The following is a 21,812-nucleotide window of genomic DNA, read 5'->3' as shown; positions in this document are numbered from 1 at the left end:
CCGACCTCTTTTAACTAATATATTTTCCCATTTCTCCAACCTTCTAACTGGAGCATCATTAGGCCTTCGCCGAATATGTCCAAACCACCGTAAACGATTCTCTCGCATCTTATTTTCAATGGGTGCAACACCTACCTTCTTACGTATCTCTTCGTTCCGAATCTTATCTTTTATTGTATTTTCACACATCCATCTAAGCATCCGCATCTCAGCTACACTCATTTTTTGAATATGATGTCTCTTGGCAGCCCAACATTCCGTACCATATAGTAAAGCGGGTCTAATAGTCGTCCTATAAAACTTTCCCTTCAACCGCAATGGCATTCTACGATCGCACAGCACTCCAATAGCACTTTTCCATTTCATCCACCCAACCTTTATCCTATGATTTACATCTCCATCAATTTCTCCATACTTTTGAATGATGGATCCCAAATATTTGAAATAATCATTCACCGGTATATCTTGCTCACCAAGCTTCACTACACTCCCATCACTACTTCGTTGCTTACTAAACCGACATTCCATATATTCAGTCTTACTCTTACTCAACTTAAAACCTCTAGCTTCCAATGTCTGTCTCCATAATTCTAACTTAGCATTAACCCCAGCTCTAGACTCATCAATCAAAACAATATCATCAGCAAACAACATACACCACGGTACATTTTCTTGAATTGATCTCGTAAGCTCATCCATCACTATCGCAAATAGGAAAGGGCTTAAAGCAGATCCTTGATGTAACCCAACCGTTATCGGGAAATTGGTTGTCACCCCTCCACAAGTGCGGACATTGGTTACTACTCCTTCATACATATCTTTAATTATACTAATGTACTTGAGAGAAACACCTTTCTTCATCATTGTCCACCAGAGAACGTCCCTAGGTACTCTATCGTATGCCTTCTCTAAATCAATAAAAACCATATGCAAATCTTTGTTCCTCTCTCTATATCTTTCAATAAGTTGTCTATGAAGATGTATAGCTTCCATAGTTGATCTTCCAGGCATAAAACCAAATTGATTCTCCGATATCATGACAACCTTCCTCAACCTAGACTCAATCACCCTCTCCCAAAGTTTCATAGTATGACTCATGAGTTTTATACCACGATAGTTTGTGCAATCTTGTATATCACCCTTATTCTTATATAAAGGCACCAAAGTACTCTTCCTCCACTCATTAGGCATCTTATTTGTTCGCCAAATCAAGTTAAAAAGATTTGTCAACCATTTTAAACCTTTCTCTCCCAAGCATTTCCAAGCCTCGATAGGTATACCATCTGGGCCAATTGCCCTTCTTGATTTCATTTTCTTCAAAGCCTCTGCAATTTCTTTCTTTTGAATCTTGCGCATGAAGTCACGATTTATCTCATGAAAAGGAATGGAAAAGTCTCCAAGATCTTGAGCATGACTATCATTAAATAGCTTATCAAAATAATCTTTCCATCTCTCCTTAATCTCCTCATCTTTGACTAAAACCCTTTGCGTTTCATCTTTGATACATCTAACCATACCCAAATCCTTCGATTTCCTATCTCTCATCTTTGCAAGCCTATAAATATCCTTCTCGCCTTCTTTGGTATCCAACTTGTCATAAACCTCCTTATATACCTTAGCCCTCGCGTTTCGAACAACTTTTTTAGCTTCCTTCTTTGCTATCATATACTTCTCCAAATTCTCATTATCACGACTCTTACTTAGATTTCTCATTGGCTCTCCTAAATTTTACAATGTTGGTACATTTTTCAATATCAATATTGTTCATGAACTATGCCAAAATTTTGGCATGGTTACTTTTTCAATCTTCTACCTTGGATTGGTGTTCATCAATGGCTTTGATGCGGTCATCTCCATCTAGAGCTCTCTCAACACCTCCTTCAATTTTGGTGAGCTTTAAGGTGGGTTCAAGAGTGGTGCCCATCACAAAGCCCCACAACTTCTTACTTCTTAGATGATTTTCCATAGTCGATGCCCACATAAGATAGTTTGTGCCATTGAGTTTGAAGGAGAGCTCAACTCTTGATTCATGCTTCATTGATGACAGGAAAGATAGAATATGAAGAGCTCCAAAGATCTTTCAAGAATATTGAAAATCCAATGGCTCTGATACCATGTAATTGTTAAAATATGTTGTACATATATATATTTATATATATAGATCACGACACATACACATATATATATTAATTATATATATGTCTATGTGTCTATCTACATATATAAATATATATATATTTATATCTTTTGTAAATAGACCCATATAGGGGTAAAACAGTCTTTTTACTTCTTATCGCATATTGTATTTTTTCTCCTTTTCTTTTATTTCCTTTTTTTTCTTTCTTTTTTATTTTCTTTATTCTTTTCTTTTTCCACCTTGGAATGGGCCCCACCTAGGGGGACGTTGGAGCATCCAACGGTCATATTTATGACCGTTGGAAGGGCTCCAACGTCCCTCTAGGAGCCCTTCCAAGGCCTCCTCTTTTGTCTATAAATAAAGGGGTTTCTCCCCATTGTAAAGCATGCTTCTTTGAAGCCTTTTGAGTGGAATATATATTTTTCCTCTTCTTTTGGGTGCCTTACCACTTTAAGTGGTTGTGTTGTTCTTTTGCCCATTTGTGGCTATTTGTGTATGTGCGTGCTCTCTTGTTTTGCTCTTGGAGACTTCATCCGGCACTTCATTACATGGTATCAGAGCCTTGGTTGATAAAGCTTCATCGGATCTTCTTTTGACAAGTAATATCCTTCTCTTTCGTGCATTTATATTCCTCTTCTACAAATGGCAAACAAGGATGCAAAAATCGACCTCTCATTCAAATTGGATGGGACCAATTATCGCATGTGGGCGGCCGCCATGGAAAACAATCTCAAAGGTAAAAAACTTTGGGGTTATGTATGTGGAACCATTCCGGAACCACAATTGAAGTTGACTAAGCTTGAAGGTAATGAGGAAAAAGCTTTGAACGAAGAGGAAAAAGAGAAGGCTATTCTTGATTACTCTTCTAAATTAGAAGATTGGGAAAGTGAGCATGCTAAAATTTTAGCATGGTTCATGAACAATGTTGAATTAAAGATTTGTGCAAATCTCGCCAAATTCAAGAAGGCTAATGAAGCTTGGTTCTTTATGAAAGGCATGTACACTCAAAGAGACCTTGCTAGGCATTTCTTCCTACAAGAAAAGGTAAGAGCTACTAAACAAGGTGATATGAGTTGGGACTTTGATAGTGCCCTATCTTCTTTATGGGATGAACTTGTCCTTCTCGAACCCCAATGGGAAGGTAGTGCTATTGCTATGAGGCAAGAGCAAATGGAAAAAGAAAGATTTTTCCAATTTATTCATGGGCTTCACCCCGAATTTGAGCAACTTAGAGGATCCCTTCTCCATAGGGCCTCTACTCCTCTAAGTGATATTTTGGCCGACTTATGTCAAGAAGAGACTCGTTTGACTTTACTAGATATACATGGGTATACATTATTAAAAATAAATCTGATGTCTTTAATAATTTTAAAGAATTTCATATTCTTATTCAAAACCAATTTCAAAACAATATAGCTATATTTAGATCCGACTCTGGAGGAGAATACATGTCTAAAGATTTTCAAAATTATTTCAAAACAAATAGAATTTTACATCAACGATCTTGTCCTAAAACCCCACAACAAAATGGTCTTGCGGAAAGAAAACATAGACATTTAATTGAAACTACAAGAACACTTCTTGTTTCTAAAAATGTTCCTAAAAACTTTTGGGCCGAAGCTCTTCTTACCGCAACATATTTAATCAATCGTATGCCCTCTGCTTCTTTAAAAAATGTATCACCTTTTGAAAAATTATTCAAAATTACTCCAGATTTTAATAGATTAAGGATATTTGGATGTAAATGTTTTGTGCTTGTTCAAGGACAAGATAAACTATCACCTAAAGCTATTGAATGTGCATTCATTGGATATGGTGAAAATCAAAAAGGTTATAGATGCTATGACACTCGAAATAATAAACTCTATATATCAAGAAATGTAAATTTTCTTGAAGAACAAAATGGATTTGATGTTCACACATCTAGAGAAAACCTTGACTATTCCTTCCTATTTGATCTTGCTCCTAGAATTGAAACACCAGATGCAAGTACTTGCGATAATACTTGTGATGGCATCTCCCATCATAATGATATACTTCAGCATGGTAATGATTCTCAAGTTGAGAATCTTAATGAAATGAATGTATATACCCGGCGGTCAGGAATTGAACATCAACCTGCTCTTGAAAGATATTCTCAAGATCTCTCATTAGAAGAACCTATTAATGCACCTAGGAGATCTTCTCGTAATAGTAGACCTCCACAAAAATTTGTATCTTATGAATCTTTCTCACCTAATTATAGGGCTTGTCTCATGTTAATTCATTCATATCATGAGCCTACTTCCTTTAAAGAAGCTAAAGATCATCCACATTGGATTGAAGCAATGAAAGTTGAATTAGAGGCTCTTAACAAAGCTCAAACTTGGAGTATTATTCCCCAACCATTAGGAAAAAAGGCAATTGGGTGTAGATGGGTATATAAAGTTAAAACTAAGTGTGATGGATCTCTTGAGAGATACAAAGCTCGTTTGGTTGCAAAAGGCTATGCCCAAGAATATGGAATTGATTATGAGGAAACCTTTGCTCCCGTAGCTAGGATGACTAGTGTGAGAACTTTAATTGCCTTAGCCTCCATTAAACAATGGCCTATATATCAACTTGACGTTAAAAACGCTTTTTTAAATGGAAATTTATATGAAGAAGTGCTTATAGATCCTCCACCAGGTCTTGATATTGGTAAAGGAAATATTCTAAAGTTAAATAAAGCTCTCTATGGTCTTAAACAAGCACCTAAAGCTTGGTATGATCTTTTTAGCAAAGTAGTTCTTGATAATGGTTTCTCCTCATGTTATACTGATACTGCTTTGTTTGTTAAAAATTCTAATGATCACATTACAATTCTGTTATTATATGTTGATGACATGATTATCACAGGTAATGATAAGAGAGGTATTAACCTTATTAAGAATATTCTCAAAGAAAATTTTGATATGTCTGATCTTGGTTATCTAAGATATTTTTTAGGTATTGAAGTTGCATACTCTCCCAAAGGGTATGTCCTCTCTCAGATGAAGCTTGCCTCCGACATTATTGACAGATCTGGACTGACTGATGACAAGAAGGTGGAGACGCCAGAAATAATCAATGCCAAGATGAGAGCTAGTGATGGCACTCCTTTAGCTGATCCCACACCTTATCGTCAATTGATTGGGTCGCTCACATACTTATCCATCACTAGGCCCGATATTTCTCATGCAGTTCATAGTGCAAGTCAATTTCAGACTGCTCCCTCCACCATTCACATGGCTGCTGTCATGAGAATTATCAGATATCTGAAAGGCACCATAACAAAAGGATTATTCTTACCCTCTTCTTCACCTCTTACTTTACTTGCTTATACTGACTCTGATTGGGGTGGTAACCCCGATGATCGTATTTCTACCACAGGGTATTGTGTGTTTCTTCGAGAGTCACTTATCTCTTGGAGGTGTAAGAAGCAACAGAAAGTTTCACTCTCTTCTACTGAAGCAGAGTATCGTGCGATGGCCACTACCACCACGGAGATCGTATGGTTAAGAAGTTTGCTTAAAGATATGGGGGTCTCATTCTCAACTCCCTCAAAGCTGTGCTGCGACAACAAGAGCTCTATCTACATTGCCAGCAATCACACCTTTCATGAAAGAACAAAGCACATTGAGATGGATTGCCATTATGTTCGTGATGAGTTCCTACGAGGCACCATTCAATTGCCTTATGTTCCAACCGAGTACCAGTTGGCGGACTTCTTCACCAAAGCTTTGCCATCGCCTCGTTTCTTATTTCTCCTTAGCAAACTCTCGGTGATCTCACCATGTGTTTGAGGGGGGGTGTTAAAATATGTTGTACATATATATATTTATATATATAGATCACGACACATACACATATATATATTAATTATATATATGTCTATGTGTCTATCTACATATATAAATATATATATATTTATATCTTTTGTAAATAGACCCATATAGGGGTAAAACAGTCTTTTTACTTCTTATCGCATATTGTATTTTTTCTCCTTTTCTTTTATTTCCTTTTTTTTCTTTCTTTTTTATTTTCTTTATTCTTTTCTTTTTCCACCTTGGAATGGGCCCCACCTAGGGGGACGTTGGAGCATCCAACGGTCATATTTATGACCGTTGGAAGGGCTCCAACGTCCCTCTAGGAGCCCTTCCAAGGCCTCCTCTTTTGTCTATAAATAAAGGGGTTTCTCCCCATTGTAAAGCATGCTTCTTTGAAGCCTTTTAAGTGGAATATATATTTTTCCTCTTCTTTTGGGTGCCTTACCACTTTAAGTGGTTGTGTTGTTCTTTTGCCCATTAGTGGCTATTTGTGTATGTGCGTGCTCTCTTGTTTTGCTCTTGGAGACTTCATCCGGCACTTCATTACAGTAATAAAAATAGCGGAAGCACCAATAATCCAAAGAACTCTTTAAAAGAGTTAAACAAAGGGCCAAGAACACAAGCAGGTAAAGTGCACAAATAACCCACTAAGGGGTAAAGTGCCTAAAAGGCAAAAATATATTGAAGAGAGAGATAAAGTGGGCTGAAAAGCCTTACATCACAAGAGGGAGAGCCCTCTTTTTATAGATGAGAAAAGTAGGAGAGAAAGGGACGACTTGGGGCTCCCTTCTAGTCGTTGGGAGCCCCAACGGTTATATTAATGATCGTTGGGGGCCCCAACGACTAGATGGCAGGGGCCCTAGTGGTCCTATTACAAGGTTTAAATAAAAAAAGATAAAAATAAAATAAAAAAGAAAAACCTAAAAGTAAAAAATGTACAGAATAATTACAAAAATACCCCTATCAGGTATTTGAATATACAATGAGAAATAAAGAGTATATATGTATATATATACTTATATATATGTATATGTATATATACACATTTTAACAGGAACAACATACTGGATACCTATTATTTGGTTGTGGTGGATCCTTTCTGTGCAGCTATTAGGTTTCTTTGTAATTTGGGGTTTTGATGAATACGGAGAAAGAGAATATTCATATTATACCTGTAAAATTTGAGGGCACTAATTTAGCATATTGGTCAGAGTTTATGTGAACCGTGATCAGGGGATTTGGGTATATTCGGTATCTATATAGTACCAAGGGATTCGGTATCATAAATATTCAAGACTTAAAAAATCATGTTTTTTATCGAAAAAACATGATCCAAGTGTTGTTTCCTAGCAAATTGACCATGCCAATTCATCTGCATGGTCAGATTTGGGAAAAACTCGGAAACTCTCTCTCTCTCTCTCTCTCTCTCTCTCTCTCTCTCTCTCTCTCTCTCTCTCTCTCTCTCTCTATATATATATATATATATATATATATATATATATATATATATATATATATATAATTGTTCGTATAATGATGGATAAGCATGTGCATGGCTTGGCGATATTCCAATGATGTCAACAGTTGCACAGTGCACATGAGCAGCGGCATGCCGATAAAAAGTAAAAAACTACTGGTAGAAAAAGGTTGGTACATGAAACATAGAAATTTAAAATAGCACCTGAAAAGCTCGGAATAGATCTCCTTTCGCATATCTTAAGCTATCAACTGCCCCTTGTCTTGTGAGCTGCACAGCATGAGCAAGGGCTTGTATGTCTACCTGATAGAATATAAACACACAAAGATGTAATCCTGCATTACCAAAGACAAATAAACAAAGAATGTTCTAAACCTGTAACTCATGCCTCATCATATGGGGGAGCCTCATACAAGCTCTCTTGGGGAGTTGCCGGTGGATCACACTCCTTAATCAGCAAGCGTTCAATGATATCCGATATTGGTGATAACACACCTTGTCTATAGCAGAACTCTTTATGTATGCTGTACATGCAAGCAATAAAATAGAATCTTAGTGTTAGACAGTACAGATGAAATATGCTTCGAAATTTGAAGCAAAGCTGCTGCATACCTTACCAAGTACCTCAGAGTCATTGAGAAGAGTGGATCATAGGCCTGTAATTGATCTCTCAGAACAGAAGACAGTGCAGCAGCTAGGTCAAGTCTCCTCTTCTCAGACCACTGAAACAAACAGGAAAGCAACCACAATGATAGAATGCAGTCATTGCCGGCACTATCAGAAGCAATACTTAAAGATCAGCCAGAAGGTATTACACTATGGCAGGCAACAAAATGCATCTCATCGACTCAAATAATAAACTAAAGGATATATGATCTTCAAAGAATTGACATGTAGATACTATTATGATAAGTTGATAACACCTACACTGTACAACCATAATAAGCCAAGTAATTGCAGACAAACAAAAAAAGGTATATCTATACAGCTATTAATCATAGTCACAGATATAAGCGATATTTTAAAAATAAAATGATAATATAGCTGTAAATTCATAAAACGATATTAAAGGCAAAATATCATGATATTTTGAAAATCTTAGAAAATTTTGAGTTACCTTTTACTCTTTTACTTTTCTATATCTTAACTATGTTTTTTTTTCTTTCTTTTATGATTTTTTACTTATTTCTTTTATTACATGTGTATTTTTTATCTAAACATGTTATTTTTCTTACCTATTTTTACTGTTTTTATATTTTAAAATTTTTTAAAGCATCGAGTTTCCCCAAGATTTATCAACTAAACCTATATTGACCGATATTTGTGACTATGATATTAATTAGACATATGGCCTTCCTTTTCCGACAGAAGTTCATTAACGAGCAAGCTATCAATACATATTGAGAAACAATCAAATGATACAAATTATGGACTGAAGCTGAAGATAAAAAGATAGGACAACTGAATAATATACTCCAGAAACATAGACCATAATCCTGGGTGCATGAATTGGGAGAGCATAGGAAATAGAAGCCAACTTACTCTAGACAAATAGAAGGGCCAAAAAAATGCTATGCAATGACTGTGAGATCATGTGCATGTGTTAGGATCTGAACTTAGGGGAGGACGGTCCTACGAATTCCAGCGAGCTGGGTGTGAGGCACGGCTCCAGAGAGAGGCACGCAGCACAAGCAAGAAGGGCGTACAAAGAGAGAGAGAGACGTCTCTCATGGTCGGCTACACTGAGAAGCGTGAGGTGGACGAGTAGCTCGACAGCAAGAGAGGGAGAAAAGGCATTCCTCTGGTCAATGACGGGCGTGGGAGAGATGCAAGGGAGAAATATATTCCCTTAGAGAACAAGAACATGAACTAAAATCAAAGTTTAGAGAAATCTCTAAATAAACTTCATTATTAATTTAACTTAAGCTAGGTACATCTATTTATTTACAAGAGGGCAAAAGGGTAAAAATATACACAATTCCCACGCTAGAGATGACTCTAGGGGGCGTTCCACCAGAGTCCCAGCCTGGGTAGGACTCCAGGCTGGACGGGTTTCTCTAGGAGTCCTGGGAGAAAGGGAAACTCCCTCTGCACAGTCCCAGTTGGGCGAGACTCCAGTTGAAAGGGTCAAGGCTGGGGCGGATCTGGTTGATCGGACCCAAAGCAGGAAAGGGTCTGTAAGAACATGCATATGTGCCCATGCATGTGTACATGTGTGTGCATGTTCATGCAGGTGAATATCCAAGCTTGGATATTTGTGGATAATCATGGCATGGATGGGTTTTGCAAGAAAAATGAAATAAACAATCAAAACCACAAATAAGGTACAACAAAGATGACAAGCATAATAATGACTTCACATAAGTTACCTTTCCTGTTCCAAAAGGAGTTTTAAAGTTATTCAAGACCTATTAGAAATTCCCGTACAGGTTGGGCATACATTTAGGTCTGCTTTAGACCTATACTTTTCTGCATTAGTTAATGATGAAATGACATTGTTTACACAAAGAAACATCAGATGGCCTATGTTATTTGCATAAAGCATAGTACTTATTAGCTAAACAAGGGCAGACAAGCAAAATGTTAGAATTACAGAGTAGTCATTTTTACCCTTTTTTGGGTGAGAGAGAGAGACAAGTGATCTTTACTTGAAAAAAAAAAACAGAAATGTAAACAAAATGCTACATCATTTATTTACAAATTCATCAAAAGCAAGATTACTTCACTGTCCAGCTGGATAACCTAGCTTCCAACCAACAATAATGAAACAGTGATAGTCATGATTCATGCACGCATGTGCATATGTATATTTGCATTGCAAAGATAAAAGATAGATATACCACCATGACAGTTGGGACTTTGTCCATTCATGAACAATAAACACATCTAAAAAATGTTGGAAATTATACTAAATGATCAGCACATTTCCTGAAGCACCAAGAACTAGCACAATTACATAAGCACAAAATGTACTTCTGAGTTCTGAAACAAGTGTAGGCCTGCATCAAACACTTGAAAAACAATTGGATATAACAACTAAAATATGATAAATCACAGGTAGCAGTAATGATGACCCACCTCATTTGCAACAGGAGAGTTACGGTCATCTTTATCATATATAAAGGCAAGAAGGACATGCTTGAACTCCTCATATGCTTCCTAAAAATAAGCATATATAGGCACCAATCATAAGAAAAACAGGAAAACTAGAAATAACTGCAAATCTAAGAGATTCAAGCCCAAAAGCAAAAGCATAGATAAATTATCTGCACTGGAAAAAATAGGGAAAAATACTGCTGAAACACGTTAAAAGGAACATCAGTCCACAAAAATGCTTTTTATACTATGAAATAAGAATAACCAAATATTTCAGCAATATGATGGCATCACTCCACTAAAGTGCCTTCTATGATATGCAATAAATAACCAATCTTTCAGCAACATGAAGCACCATTATTTGTTTGTGTTATCATAGCCATGAGGAAAAAGAAAAGATTGTTATATCACTTGTTGAATGTTAAAAGGTCAAAGAATCAAAGGACGGAATATGTAAGAAGCAAACCATTACAAGCAACAAATACATCTAAAATTGTCCCTTTTTCCCCAAAGCTAGAAAAAGAAAACACAGAAAAAACAAAGACGAAAGAGCAAGCACAATAGAAAAGGGGCATGATAATGAATGATTTGCTAGTTTTGTTGTAGCCACAAAATAAAGGGCAGACCATAGCCAAATCTTGAATCATTTCCTTTGGAGCAGAGCTAGGCCGCAAAGAAAAAGATCAGCAAGACTTCATGAGACCTATCAAAAGCAACTAAATCTTTTTTCATTTGCAACTCCCATGAATTGCAACAATGCAAGCATTATTGATCAAGAATGTAAAATTTTATGAGCAAAAAAGCACACCAAGATTGTTGGCACTATACTAGATAGGAGTGTTAGAACATCAGTTTCCACTGGGCTGATATGCAAAAGAGGGAAAAGTGAGAAGAAAAAGATAGAAGAAAGAGGAGACGCTGAGTCGTTTTTACTGCACACGGGCTCACAACTTTTCCATACAATTATCGTGGCCTGGTTTAATGTATTTAAGCATTAGGTATTAGGTTACAACTTAACAAGTTGCAATATTACATCCGTGCCCCAATAAACACGTCAATAGGATGGGTCCAAACCCAAACTGGGTCCAGCACTACACGACACTTAATACTCTCCCTCAAGTTGTGCATGATCTTGAACCATGGACAACTTGTTCTTCAGGAACCAAAATCTGTTTTTCGTCAAACCCTTTGTAAACAAATCCGCCACCTGGTCTTTTGTAGGAATGAAATGAGGCTCAATCTCTTTGTCTTCAACCTTCTGTCGAATGAAATACTGATCTATCACAATGTATTTTGTCTTACTGTGGTAAATAGGATTAAAGGATATGTTAATGGCACTTTGATTGTCACACAATAAAATAGACTTGGAAATTTGTTCCTCCAATTCATTCAACAAATGCCTTGTCCAAGTAGCTTCAGCAGTTGCAGCAGCCATTGATCGATATTCAGCCTCAGTACTTGATCTAGCTACTGCTTTTTGTTTTCTACTGCTCCAGGATACTAGGTTTTCCCCAAAAAAGATGCAATATCCGGAAACCGACCTCCTTTCATCAGGATCTCCTGCCCAGTCCGCATCACTATAGACCATGACATCATGCATGCTTCCACTTTTCCAACTTTTCTGATACACCAACTCATCTCTAATAGTACCTTTTAAGTATCTCAACACCCTCTTGACTGCATCCATATGCCCTGTTCGTGGCTCATGCATGAACTGCGACACCTGATTGACATAATAAACAATGTCAGAGCGAGTAAAGGTAAGATATTGAAGCATGCCAACTACACTTCGATATCTTGTAGGATCCGGGTACAAATCTCCATCCTGTGAATTGAGCTTTTGATGTAAGACACTTGGTGTAGACAAAGGCTTGCAGTCTTGCATACCAAATTTCTTCAATAAATCTAGTGTGTATTTATGTTGTGTCAAGGTCAGGTAACCATCCTTCCTGTCTACCTCGACCCCAAGGAAATTACGCAAATCTCCCAAATCTTTCATCTTAAACCTTTGACTTAATAGTCCTTTTATTTCTTCAATGTGATTCATGGAATTCCCTGTAACTATAATATCATCAACATATATCAACAACAAGGTGGTTATGCCTTTATCCTTAAAGATGAATAAGGAGTGGTCTAAGAGAGATCTACAGAACCCATGCCTCTGTATTTCTAAGGAGAAACTCTCAAACCACGAGCGTGAGGCCTGCTTCAAACCATATATGGCTCTTTTTAGTCTGCATACATATGTGCTCGGGTCTCCCTCGGCATATCCTTGAGGTTGTTCCATGTAAACTTCTTCCTTCAAGTCTCCACGAAGAAACGCATTTTTGACATCTAACTGACTCAATGTCCATCCATGTTTGACGGCTAAAGACAGTATAATTCTTATTGTCCCATTTTGACCACGGAACTGAAAGTCTCATCATAATCCTGACCATATTCCTGTGTAAACCCCTTTGCAACAAGTCTTGCTTTGAATCGTTCTATAGTGCCATCGGGTTTGTATTTGATTTTATAAACCCACTTGAAATTAACAACATTTCTGTTAGGAGGTCTGGCAACAATTTCCCATGTCTGACATTCATGAAGCGCCTCCACTTCTTCATTCATGGCCTCAATCCATTTGTTTGATTTCACAGCATGATGAAACCCTATAGGTTCATCATGCTTATCAACCTAAGACAGAAAAAGTTGAAGATCCATAGAAAATTTATTGTAGTTAACCCATCTGTCAATAGGATGTATGATTCTATTCGAACTCCTCAGGTTTCCAACAGGCATATAAGTATCTGATCCAATGTGAGGAGCAGGGGGAGTACCTTTTTCTCTTCGCACATACACATACCCTTTAAATTTGTCAATAGGATGTGATTGTGGGTATGCCCCTTCTTCAGTGTGTGAAGCTCCACCGACCTGATCACCAGATTGAGGTAAGCATGCTTGGCCTGAGTCAATATTACTTTGGTCAGCCGAGTTTGTTTCTTGAGTACACTGAAGTGAGCAATCACCATAAGCATCTGCAAATAATTCTGCATTCATCCACGGATGATAAACTTCTTCTCTGGGAATCCTTTAACAAGTATTAAATTATACATCTCCAAAATTATTCTCGTCAAACACAACATTCCTGGAAATCTTAATACGCTTAGTCATGGGGTCATAGCACTGATAACCTTTATAATCATCAGCATATCTCACAAATCTACACTTGGAAGCCTTTGGTTGGAATTTGTTCCTGAGAGAATCATCAATATGAACATAACAAATGCATTCAAACACACGCATAGCATTATAATCGGGTTGAATGCCGAAAAGATAACAGAATGGTGAACTATTTTGCAAAATTGTCATAGACAGACGATTTATAATATAGACAGCTGAATGGAATGCTTCTGTCCACAGACTAATGGGAAGATTACTGTCGTGCATCATGCTCATAGCCGTTTCAACAATATGCCTATGTTTTCTCTCTGCGACCCCATTTTGTTGTGGCGTATGTGGACAAGACACTCTGCGCTTTATTCCATTACTTTGGAGAAAATCAGTAAAATCCTTCGATGTATACTCACCACCTCCATCACAATGAAAATGCAAAATATTGGTAGAGAAATGGTTTCGAACAAAGGCATGAAAGTTGCGAAATATGGAAAAGGTTTCAGACTTATGCTTCATAAAGAATATCCAAGTATAACGAGAGTAGTTGTCAATAAAGATGAGATAATATCTGCTGCCAGAAGAAGAGCATAAAGGCGCAGGACTCCAAACATCTGAATAAACAATTTCAAAGGATTTTTGAAGCTCTTTTATTTATAGAATCAAAAAGAAGTACATGACTCTTACACATCTGATAACTGGGACACTTTTTATTACTGATCGCAAGAGCTAAGCTTGATTTAGGAATTAATTTGCTTGATACAAGTTTCTCAAGAAAAGAATAAATGCAATGACCAAGACGATCATGCCAAAGACTTGGCTTATTACATTTGGAAAGACTAAAAACAGACTCAAGACCTGACTTAGATAACTCAGACTGAAAAGACCTAGACTTCAATAAGGGCTTCAAGACGGGACTGGTACGCGCAAATGGATCTTCCTTAAAGATGTACATATTTCCTTTTCGCTCCTCTTCAGCGAATGTCTCCCTCGTTTGAAGATCCTTAACATACACAGAAGAGGGAGTGAATTCAACATAAGAATGTGTATCATCAACAAGTTTAGACACAGAGATGATGTTTTTTTTTATGTTAGGAGCATGAACACCATTTGACAAATTGAGAGATGATTTTGACAGAGGAATGATTGCATTATCAATGTGAGAAATGTGATGGTGAGATCCATCTCCAGTAACAATACTATTTTTACCAAAGTAAGAAACCGAGTTCGAGAGCTTACCAACATCGCCTGTAACATGGGTCGCTGCTCCTGAATCAACATACCATGATCCTTGATCATTCTGTTTCAAGTGTAACCCAGACAGTGTTGCCAGCAAAAGTTGTTTCACCTCCCCATCAGACTTGGTAACATTATCTTCCTTCTTGCTCTTAGTGTTTTGCAATTTGCCTTTATTTTGAGGATTAAACCAACAATTTGCCTTAATATGTCCCTTTTTATTGCACAGGTAACATGTCGAGACAACTCTTTGAGTTTGGTTCTTCACATTAGAGTTGAACGACATATTGGGTGTGGGAAGCAAACCTGGACCTGCAAATCTACCATGACCTCTTCCTCCTCTGAAGTCATTTCCTCCACGACCACGACCAAAGGAGAACCCAGTGGCTAAGACATCTTGGGAGTCAGATTGAGCACCAGAATCTTCAGCGATGCCTTTCAATGACATTTCGTATTGTAGAAGTTTTGCTCAGAGGTCTTTAAATGCGGGAAGCACGGGCAAGCACAATAATGATGTCACCAATACATGATAATCTGGGCCTAAACCATTCAATGTCTGTTGCACTTTATCCTTGTCCGGCACTTCACATCCAATAATGGCTAGTTGATCTGTAATAGTCTCCATCTTATTCAAGTAATCCATGATAGATAGACCACCTTTCTTAAGAAGCTGGAATTCTCACTTGAGGAATAAAACTCTTGCTTCAGATATCTGAGAGTATGTTTATGTCAACCTGTTCCACAATTTCATCGTTGTGCAGTCGTCGGGGATAGCAACTAGTACTTCCTGAGACAAGGTAGACGTGATGTAGGCAATTAATGCCTGATCTTTTCTCATTCAAGAGACATAATCCGGGTTGCGAACAAGGTGAGTAGATGCAGCCTCATGAGTGTCTGTTTCCTCCTTTGCAATGAACTCTGCTGGGACTGGAATTGATCCATCCAGATGACCAAAGAGATCTTGGCTTGTGATAAAAGGAACTATTTGTCTCTTCCAAGCCAGAAAATTGGAGTTAATTTTTCAGAAACGAGTTGACTAAGGAAGTTTGATGACAAACCGGACTGGGTTGGAAAAGAATCCATGGTTACGAGACACGAGAATATAAAATGGAAAGCACTCTAAGAAAAAAACAATCAAATGACTACTTAAAACTCAAGATAGTGTGACTGTTTAAAATCAGTCCAGAAGATAACTCGCTATAACAAAACTCGGATCTGCCTTTTCTTTTCTTTTTTTTTGGATATCAGATCACGAGAGTACTCAAATTATCAATTCAATATTTATGAATCAAGCCAAAGCACAATTAATCAACGTTGTGAATATTCAAGTTATCGGATCACGTGAACAAGTGTCAGATCACGTTGATTAACCGAGTTTTCAGATTAATCAACGATGAATATTCAGATAAAGGAATGAGAGAACAGATCCAACAGAAAGAAAAGAAAAGAAAGCACGAGCGACGATTCAAGAGATGTTGATTAATCGTATTTTCAGATTAATCAGCAATAAAGGAATGAGAAAACAAATTTTAGAGAAGTAAGAAAGAAGAAATCGTGTTTTCAGATAAAGAAAGAAAGAGGAAATCACGAGTTTCAAGAAATGGTTTCAGATGAAAACACGAAAGTTCTTTCAAGAAAAGAAAATCTGGATGAGAAGAAGAGATCGTTGGTTTGAGAGAAAATACGATAACACAGATTGTAGAAGAGGGAAAGTTTCCTGGCAGAAATCAGATGATCTCTAAGGTCATACCTTTTGGAATCAATATCGAGCCCTAGGTCCAACCACGCTCTGATACCATGTTAGAACATCAGTTTCCACCTGGGCTGATCTGCAAAAGAGGGAAAAGTGAGAAGAAAAAGATAGAAGAAATAGGAGACGCTGAGTCGTTTTTACTGCACACAAGCTCACGACTTTTCCATACAATTATCGTGGTCAGGTTTAATGTATTTAAGCATTAGGTATTAGGTTACAACTTAACAAGTTACAATATTACATTTGTGCCCCAGTAAACATGTCAATAGGATTTCCCAGTTTGGGTCTGGGTCAGACCCAAACTGGGTCCAGCACTACACGACACTTAATAAGGAGGACTTAGTCGAGACCAGTGTTATTAAAAACGCACCTCAAGGCGCAAAAAGTGTGCATCGCCTCAAGGCGAGTGCTTTTGTGCCTTGAGGCGCAAGCATAAAATGTAAAACCATCGAGGCGTGCGCCTCCTATGCTCTGAGGCGCGCCTCAGGGTGAGGCGCGCACGCCTCATGTGAGGGTCAAAGCCCTCATTTGACCAAAATAAAAATGTTACCCCCGACCCTAATGAAGGTCGGGGGCCCTAATTTATCTATCGCCTCTCTCTCCCTCTCACTCTCTTATCTCTCCCTCTCTCATCTCTCCCTCTCTCTCACAGTCTCTCCCTCGCTCTCTCGTCTCTCGCAGCTCCTCTCTCTCTCGTCTCCCATAGTCTCTCCCCTCTCAACCTCCTCCTCGCCGGAAGCAGCCGCGACGCCGGAAGCCTTTGCCAGATCCCAGGTAACCCCGACCCCCTGCCTCCCTCTCTTCAATCTCTCCAGCAGGCAAGGGCACGACCCCTGCCCTACCTCCCTCTTGTCTCTCACACAAGGTATTATCTCTTTATTGTATAGTGTACACTTTCTGAAAATGCCAACTTGTAGATTTCTTTACAAATTAAATTATATTTATTTTACATATTGCAGTCGTATAGAGGTATTTTAGCCATTTTTTTCTTATCATAGGTATTATTCTTTTTATTTTTATTGTAATTACATTCTTTTAAGAGAGTTTGTTTGTCTTTTGTAATGTACTTACTTACCGTTGCATATGGTCATGGTCTTTTTTTATCTTATTCTGTTTTTAACTATTGTAATGGATCTTATAAGTATGACCTGATCGTTCTATAAATTAATGAAACCATTTGGGGTTCGAACTTGCAATGTCCCAACACAACGTCGGCAGCCCCAAAAAAAATTTCTTTCGAGGGGCACTAGCCCCCTACGACCCCCTGCCAAGGGTGGCCCCCCTGGACCCCAGCCCGTTGACCGCGCAGCGGGACACGCGCCAGGGGGAGCCCCCGGACCCCCTTACTGCAAGGGGAAAAACTCTGAATCAGGCTCCACAACTCATCACCTGCCTCCCTCTCTTCAATCTCTCCAGCAGGCAGGGGCACGACCCCTGCCGTGCGATTTATTCCCGCAGGCAGGGCCCTTGGCCCCTGCAGTGTTTTAAGCAGGTTGTCAACTTCTGTGAATGCCCATTGTGGTTGGGCGGTGTAATCATAAGATCTACATATTTTTGCATTGTAACTATGTCTTTTATTTCATAAAATTTGTTTATATTTGAATTGACCTTATGTATTCACATTCATTGAGGTCGGAGTTGCAACTTCAATGCTTACTACATGTGTAATCTGGTAGGGTTTACTTAGCTTTGCACATGATCTGTATCATTCACATTGAATCTTTGCAAGTCAACCCATGATCGGTTATCATTCACATTGAATCTTTTCCCATTTACTTAGCTTCGCCCATGATCTGTTATCATTCACATTGAATACATTGTTAGTTTTTTTTATACTCTCCCTTTAGTGGCAAGTAATTCAAATTGGTTCCTAAATAAAAATAAATAAACTAAAAATTTTCTAGTTCTCACTGACTTCATGTGTTTGTGTTTTCATTAGTTTTCAATTTATATATATTGATTCTTATTGAATATAAATCTAATGTTTTGTGTCAATATACATTTTGTTATATGTATTTTTGCAGTTGAACAATAGAAAAAATGTAGGATGAGATCATGGAGTTAAAGTTTCAAATCTCACTAAAGATCTCAAACTCGTAGGACATGTAATTTACAATTACTGCCATAAACAAACTACAGGAGGCATCTATAGGCTAAAACATCACTTAGATGGCACAAAGCATGGTGTAAGCATGTGCGAAGCGGTTCCACCCGATGTGAAAAGATTTTTTCAGAATCATCTAAAGGATCAGAAGCAAAAGAAAGAAGAGTTAGAACAAAACAAGTTGGATATCGGGAGAAGTGTCTATTTTGGATCATCAACAGGCGATAATGTGAATAAAGAAACTAATGGATCATGCAAAAACAAGTACAGGTGGTCCTATGAACCTTTTTGTGAACAAAGAAGCACGACAAACCACAATAAACACTGCTTTCAAAAAGGATGAAAGAAAAAATGTATGTCGTGCCATTGGTAGATTTTTTTATGTAAATGCCTTATTATTTAATCTTTGCAACAGTCCATATTTTGGTGCAATGGTAGAAGCTATTGCAAATTATGGGCGAAGGTTCAAACAGCCTTCTTATCATGACATCAGAATGTGGATTTTAAAGGACGAGGTAGATTGTACTCATGAAATTTTGAAAGAGTTCAAAAAAGAATGGCCAAAGGTTGGTTGCAGTATTATGGTAGATGGTTGGACAGATGGAAAAGAAAGAAAATTAATTTTCTTGTGAACAGTTCATCTGAGACAGTATTTTTGAAGTCCGTTGACATCAGCGACATGGAAAAAACTTGTGCAAATTTGTGTAAGTTGTTTGAAGAAGTTGTTAAAGAAGTTGGTGAAAGTAATGTGTTGCAATTCATTACATATAATGCATCAAATTATGTGGCAGCTGATAATATGATAACAGCAGAAAAAACATGTTTTTGGACACCATGTGCAGCGCATTGCTTGAATCTTATGTTAGAAGATATTAGAAAGATATCAATTTTTAAAAATACAGTGGAAAAGGCAAACAAAATTACAAGATACATTTATAGTCATGCATGGGTATTAAATTTAATGAGAAAGTTCACAAAGAAGAAAGAACTTCTACGTCCAGCCATCACTCGTTTTGCTATAATATATCTCACACTTCATAATATTGGATGTTATAAGAAAGAGTTAAAGTCGATGTTCTTATCTTCAAATTTTCGATCATCTAATTACTATAAGAAATCTGATGCTAAAAACATTTCTTATATTGTTCTTAATGATCATAAGTTTTGGGCTGCCATATCATATGCAATTAAAGCTACACTGTCTCTCGTGAAAGTGTTACGATTAGTTGATGCAGATGAACCTGCTATGGGATTTTTGTATGAGCTAATGGATAGAGCAAAGGAAGAAATTGCTTCAAACCTTGACAAGGTTGAAAGAAAATATAAACCTATTTGGGATATCATTGATAGACGATGGGACTTGCAACTTCATAAGCTTTTGCATGCAGCTGCCTATTATTTAAATCCACATTTTTATTATGCTGACAACTTCAACCCGGACGGAGAAGTGATGAGTGGCTTTTATGATTGTGTTGAAAAATTGGTTTCTGATGCAAATATTTGGTTGAAAATTATAACACAAATCGATGCATTTAAAAAGGCAAAGGGGTTGTTTGGTAGAGAGGCAGTTGTTATAACAAGAAAATTAAAAAGTCCTGGTAAGTTTGCAATTATGTTGTTATTTGTCAATATTTTTTTATGTTTTTGTTAATTATAACATTCTTAATGGTTTTATCAATTTTTTATTGTTTTATTTGAATGTAGCTGATTATTGGAGTTCATTCGGGCACGAAAATCCTGAGTTGATGAATTTTGCAATTCGAATTATAAGTTGGACGTGCAGTGCATCGGGTTGTGAGAGGAATTGGAGTATTTTCTCATTGGTCTGTGACTTTGTATTTTATTTTTGAAATATATTTTTATAAGTTTAATTATCTTATAATTGATTATCAATGATTTGAAATTATAGGTATATACAAAACGAAGGAATAGACTTGAACAAGAGAAGATGAATACATTGGTTTTTGTAATGTACAATATGAAATTAAGAGAGAAATATGAGGAAGAGGGCTACCAAAGACCCTATATTTCTAGATCATATAGACTCAGACGATGAGTGGATTGCGGAGCAGGAAAATCCAGTGTTGCCTAGTGATCCCAATTGGTTGGAGGATTCATGGTTGGATCCGAACTTTGACATAAATGTCATTGAGCATGTGCCTATTGAAAAAGTCACTTCACCGCATGATTCACAAAATGGTTCTAGGCAAGTCAGATCTTCAAGAGATCGAGGTAAAGCTATATTCCTTTTACCTTGCTATGAATATAAATGTATTTTTTTAATTACATAACATAAGTATTTAATACATGACTTTTTATTGAAAGAAAAAAAAAAGCAAAAGAAGTTACCGAGAACATGAAGGAAGAAAGTGCAAATGATGAAAAGTCAGAGAACGAAGATGAAGGAGAACTTATTTATATGGATTCCTCAGATGATGACATTGAAGACTTAGATATTGATGATGACGAGACACAAGAAGAGCCTAGGTCGTAATTCATATCACAGAGCTATGGCCATTTATATGTTTTTGGGGTCTTTGAGTTGTAATTATGAATGCTAACACTCTCATTTTGAAGAGTTTTGGACAAATATATTAACATTTGGTTGTTAATGTTAACATGTATTTTCTAATTAATGACATGATATTTTTAGTGTTAATATGCATTTTGTTGTTAATGTTAATTTTTTATTGAAAGAATGCTCATACTTTATTTCTTAGATACTTACATAGATCAAGTTGTTGCATTAATGTTAATTTTACATGTTAATCTCATATTTTTTCCGTTTGAGGCTTACGCTTTGCGCCTCGAGGCTTACGCCTCGCCTCAGATTTTGGTGGAGCGCCTCACTACGCCTCAACGCTTTTCATAACACTGGTTGAGACATATGTCACATGGTTGCAGGTGAAGGTGCGGTGAGAACGATACAGCAATTCCAAAAACTAATACATGTATATATATATATATATAGGAAATTGGTAGGTAAAGAACAATATAAGTAAAAACTGAATACAAACATGGCACTTCTT

At 37.2% G+C, this 21,812-nt stretch overlaps 1 protein-coding gene across 2 annotated transcripts in view; it reads right to left on the bottom strand.

The window, feature by feature from the left end:
- The window catches only part of LOC149846806 (uncharacterized), a 79,995-nt gene that overhangs the window by 42,450 nt on the left and 15,733 nt on the right, over positions 1-21,812 (bottom strand). For both annotated transcript variants that reach the window (XM_089996590.1, XM_089996592.1), the window contains 4 exons: positions 10,520-10,600; positions 8,054-8,163; positions 7,830-7,965; positions 7,646-7,744 (listed from right to left, as the gene is read on the bottom strand). In XM_089996590.1, the coding sequence (XP_089852716.1) occupies positions 7,646-7,744; positions 7,830-7,965; positions 8,054-8,163; positions 10,520-10,600 (426 nt within the window). The remainder of the gene's footprint in view (positions 1-7,645; positions 7,745-7,829; positions 7,966-8,053; positions 8,164-10,519; positions 10,601-21,812) is intronic.

Source organism: Nuphar pumila, chromosome 2, assembly GCF_984573655.1.
Source record: "Nuphar pumila chromosome 2, dmNupPumi1.hap1.1, whole genome shotgun sequence".
Taxonomy (NCBI): Eukaryota; Viridiplantae; Streptophyta; class Magnoliopsida; order Nymphaeales; family Nymphaeaceae; genus Nuphar; species Nuphar pumila.
Note: the sequence above shows the minus strand (reverse complement) of the source record. Positions and strands in the feature narration are given on the sequence as shown.